The sequence below is a fragment of the Vespa velutina genome, chromosome 6 (genome assembly GCF_912470025.1).
Source record: "Vespa velutina chromosome 6, iVesVel2.1, whole genome shotgun sequence".
NCBI lineage: Eukaryota > Metazoa > Arthropoda > Insecta > Hymenoptera > Vespidae > Vespa > Vespa velutina.
In genome coordinates this window covers 3,707,299-3,712,298 of record NC_062193.1, presented here as the reverse complement: position 1 = coordinate 3,712,298, position 5,000 = coordinate 3,707,299, and the positions used below count along the sequence as shown (strand labels likewise).

Here is a 5,000-nt window from a genome sequence, read left to right as displayed (position 1 = left end):
AGAGTTGCCCATCGTTGTGGTTTATATCGTTAAAAGGGACACCACGTATTTACGTACACGTACATATAATACGTACATACATACATATATAGATACATACATACATACATAAATATGTGTATACGTAAATGCATAGTTGACAGATTTTCATTGTTTTCGTCGATTTTCTAACATCGATCGATCTGTTATTTCCTTTCGAACGTAAATTTAACTTTTGAAATAATACGATAAAGAAACATCAGAAATAAGTAGTATGTTTATTATGAGAAGGTGGGAGGGAAGGAGGAGAGTGGGGTCAGGTAGGTGAGTGAGGAGGCGGGAGATGATAAGGGGGTAGTGGTGAGTCCTCACGAAATAGCGTAAAGAAGTAATTCAGTTAAGAAGAGATTAAGAGATAAAGCGTTTCTGCGTTTTATTTACCATAAAGCCCGTGCCGGATTAATCCTTGGCGCGATGAGAAAGATAAGTTTTATGTGTTTTCCGGATATAAGATCGGAAAGTTTGTCGATTGCGTCGAAGGAATTTTTTAATTATCCCCCATTTAATCCTACGATCGTCTCAAGAACATTTTCTTTCTTTTCTTTTTTTTCTTCTCTTTTTCGGGATTTTTTTTCTTTTTCTTTTTTGATCTCGTCTCGAGATACAACAGCGAAGATAGCAAATAATATAAACATTATGAAAATAATATTATCAGTATAATTCGTCATTTATTTCTATTCTAGATCATTATTATCATCATCATTATCATCATCTCATCATCATCATCATCATCATCATCATCATCATCATCATCATCATCATCATCATCATCATCATCATCGATACAATTTGTTGTTTCGCTAATACACGTTAATAATTTTTTTTTCTAATTCCTTTTCTATTTCTTTCTTTTTTAGATTCTTCTATCTGTATCACTTCTCCTTCTACGCATATCACTATCGATTTAATGGACAGTACAGTAGCCTGGCATTGGTGACATCTTGGCTGTTCATACAGGTAAGATGACACATTTCTACTTTAAAAGAAAAAAAGTAACACTGATATTTTAATATCACGTTTAGTGATTCGATACTATGTTTATGACGAACTAGTCAGTCGATTGATCTCGTTTCTTTTATATTAACCATTTGAGCCTGAAGCAATTAATCGACGTTATGTCGTTACATACCGACGTATATAATATTTTTATCGTTTCGGCTACGCGACAAAGGTATCCATTTTTATTTTTTTTTTTATTTTTTATATCTAACCAAAAGGTATGTTAAAAGAGAAAAAAAAAATGTCGAGATTTGTAACCCGTTAGATTAGATCAAATTAGATCATATTAATCAAAGATTATCTTGGAGCATGCAAAGGGTTTAAAATATAAACAATAAATCGCGATAAAGAGCACGATTGAGAGAGTGACCATGAGAAAGAGAGAGAGAGAGAGAGAGAGAGGGGGGGTTGGTAGGACTGGACGAAGGACAAGAGTATCAACGCAAGATGAGGCAGATTGAAAGAAGGAGCGAATTATTGTGGAAAGGGTAACGCAAACGCGAAGAACGTGAGTGAGTGAGTGAGTGGGACGACAAGGTAGGAGTGGATGGATTGGGTTGGGTTGAGTTGGGGTGGGGTGGGATGCAACGTGAAGGGAACCGGTGAGTAGGTGCGGGGTTGGTTGGTGAGGGAGGAAAAGGAGGAGAGGAAAGGAGGCGGTGGAGAAGAGTAGGCGGGGGGATACTTTGCGAGAGAGGCCATTCGTCGATGGTGGGAGTCTGCGATTGACAGCGGCGGCAGGACGAAGAGCGTGGTCGCAGTTCTATAGCCTAGAGCCTCGCTATCGTTCAAACGTAAGTTACGTAAACGCAAGCGGTACAATGCTCCTGACAGCTCGATCGATGGAAGTAATTTAATGCGTACCTCGTGGCAGCAGGCGAGCACGGTGTACATTTGTACACGCAAGGAAGAAGGACATCCCCGAAGGATTTACGCGCGCTCCCGCGCTCGTGCGTCAGCGCGTGAAACTTAGGATACTTGTAACATTATCGCGAAGATATCTTGTAAACACGTTCGCTGACTTGAAACGTTATTATTATCATTTTCTTCTTGGATTTGAATTAAATAGAAATAACTAAGGGATCCTGGAATTAATCAAATTTGTCTTCAAATCTTAGATTTGTCCTTAGGTATGTCTTTGTTAACATTCATATTGAACGTTATTATTTTTCGTTGGGTTACGTACGATAAATTGAATACTTTTCTTTTTTTTTTCTTTTTCTCCATAGAAAGATCGGATTGTCCTACTGTGTCGTTAATGCGAGATAGTTGTAGGAAATTGAGTTCTTTTCTTTTTTTTTTTATCTTCTCTTTTTTTTACTTTCTCTTCTTTTTTCCTTTTCTTTTTTTTTCTTTTTTTTTTTTTTTTATATTTTTATTGAAGAATTAATCCCCGCAATAGAGCAGAGAGATAATCAAATTGTAGATATTATCTGAGAATATATTTGGTAAAATAATTGTATCTATTTGCGAAGAAAGAATTTGATTTATTTATTAATCGGTGAACGCAGATGCATTGTTCCTTTTTTATTTTTTCTTTCTTTCTTTCTTTCTTTCTTTTTTTTTTTTTCCTTTTTATGAGGGATTAGGTACACGATCGATGGAAAGATCGTACATAGGATGTAAACAAATCGATCGGCGTTCTTATAATCGGCCAGGTATATAATCCAGTTCGGATAGCGCGCACTTTGAAAAGCCAATAACTCGTAATTAGATTATAGCGATGGCTGGTATTAACACACGGGTATTGTTATAATGGCATTACAAGAGGTAGTCGTATGCGTTAATAGCTACGTTCGACATTTACTGTATATATTTTCCCGTGGAAAAATCGAATTGCCATTAAAGTGTAATGGAGTGGATAATTAATCGGCGAAAGATGTAAATTAATAATGCGTCCTGGTAAAAGTGGGTAGAACATTCTGAAGAAGAAAAGAAAAAAAGAAAACAAGAAACAAACAAAAATGTTTCTTCTTTCGTTCGTTCTTTCTTTGTTACTTTGTGTTTATTTTCTTTTTTTTCTTTTTTTTTTGCAAAATCATCGTCCAGATTGGCCATCGATTTAATCGATCGGCCGATCGTAAATTATACGCCGAAGTTAACGAGTTTATGAGTGTCTCGTGTCGTTGGAAAATTCAAGTGGCCCTAAGGGCTCGCCTCGTGGATTTAGCGACCACAATGACGACGACGACGACGACGGCGGCGGCAGCAGCGTCGACATCGTCGTCGGCGATGGCGGTGGCGATGGCGATGGCGATGGCGATGGCGATGACGGTGACGGCAACAGCAACGCCATGACACGCGGAGATCGTTTTGATCCGCGACTGCTTGTTGGATGGGCAACATCCACCCCCTCCCCTTCTCTCTCTCTCTCTCTCTCTCTCTCTCTCTCTCACTCTCTCTCTCTACCGTTGTCACAGATCAGGCTTTCTCGTTGGTCGATTATTAGCCTTCGGGCGTGATTATATGCCGGCCGATATCGGTGTCATCGGCTCACCGATTATACGGCAAACGAAAATTCGATTTCCTCTGGGGCTACTTCATCCCTCTTCTCCTTTCCTCCTTTTACCAACCAACTAAACCCCCCTATCCCCTGCCCTCTTCAGCCCCCGTTTCTCCTCTTCTCCATTTCACTCTCTTTACAACCCCCAACCGTGCCGCCTACTTCGTCTGTCCGTTCGATGCGTTTCTTCTTTCCTTCATATTTCTTTATTTCCTATTTTTCTTGTTTTCTTTCTTTCTTTCTTTCTTTCTTTCTTTTTTTTCCCGTTTCTTTTTTTACACGTTCATCTTCTTATTTTCAGAACGACGCAAAATCGTTCCCTTCTCGGCGACGAATCACTCGGGATACCATTTCCTTCCCGTCGCCGACAGGTGCCCGTTCTCGAGATATCTATTTTCAATACTCCAACATCCCTTACTTTCCCTTTTTCTATTTTCGTTCTTTTTGGTTTGGTTTGTTTGTTTGTTTTTTTTTTTTTTTTTTTTTTTTTATTTTCCTATTTTTTTTCCCCTTTTCTTTTTTTTCCTTCCTTTCTTAGCTTCAACTTCTTTGATCCAAATGTCGCTTCAAAAATTCTAATTGGTGATTATACTCGAAGACGAAGGAAAAAAAAAAAAGAAAAGAAAAAAGAAAAAGAAAAGCTAAATTTTTGTCTCCTATTATTTTTTCGTTCTTTTATTTTTCTCTCTCTCTCTCTCTCTCTCTCTCTCTCTCTCTTTTTTTTTTATCGATCCTTTTTTTTCCTCTTCTTTTTTTTTTTTTTCTTTTTTTTTTTTTTTTTTTTTTTTCTTTCTTTGAAACATAGTTAAGTGTTAAAATACGATAGAACGTATGCGTGTAGGTATGTGCGATATGGTAGAAAATTACAATTGCGAGGAAGGCTCGATCGAGAGCAAACGAGAAAGAGAAAGAGAAAGAGGGATTGATGGAGAAGATAGAGAGGTGGATGTTATGGTGTTTCTATCTGTGTGTATGTGTGTGTATATGTGTGTGTTTATGTGCGCTCACTACACATACTACATAGCTCTCCTCGGGGCTCGGGACGAAAGAGAGTGTCGGCATAGAACGAATTTGGCGAATTTCCATATAAATTTGCTGGCCGAGCGCGACACAGAAGCTTCGACCGGGAACAACCGGGCACCGCATCGGTCTCTCTCTCACTCTCTCTCTATTACTATCTTTATCCTATACCACAGACGAGATATAATATGGTAGAACGTTACTTCTGTTTGCCACGAACGGACAAAACAACGTTCAACAATCTGGCTTCGATAGATTCGTCGTGTTCCTTATACTTCATGATTTCTCTCTCTCTCTCTCTCTTTCACTCTCATTCTCTTTCACTCTCTCTCTCTCTCTCTCTCTCTCTCTCTATATATATATATATATATATATATATATATATATATATATATATATATATATATATATGTACTAGCTGATATCATACAATTTCAAA

General features: G+C 38.0%; 1 protein-coding gene across 8 annotated transcripts in view; it reads left to right on the top strand.

Moving 5' to 3' along the window:
* LOC124950090 (membralin) overlaps positions 1-5,000 on the top strand; it is a 60,244-nt gene that overhangs the window by 49,979 nt on the left and 5,265 nt on the right. For all 8 annotated transcript variants that reach the window (XM_047496288.1, XM_047496287.1, XM_047496286.1 and 5 more), the window contains one exon: positions 897-996. In XM_047496288.1, coding sequence (XP_047352244.1) covers positions 897-996 — 100 coding nt within the window. The remainder of the gene's footprint in view (positions 1-896; positions 997-5,000) is intronic.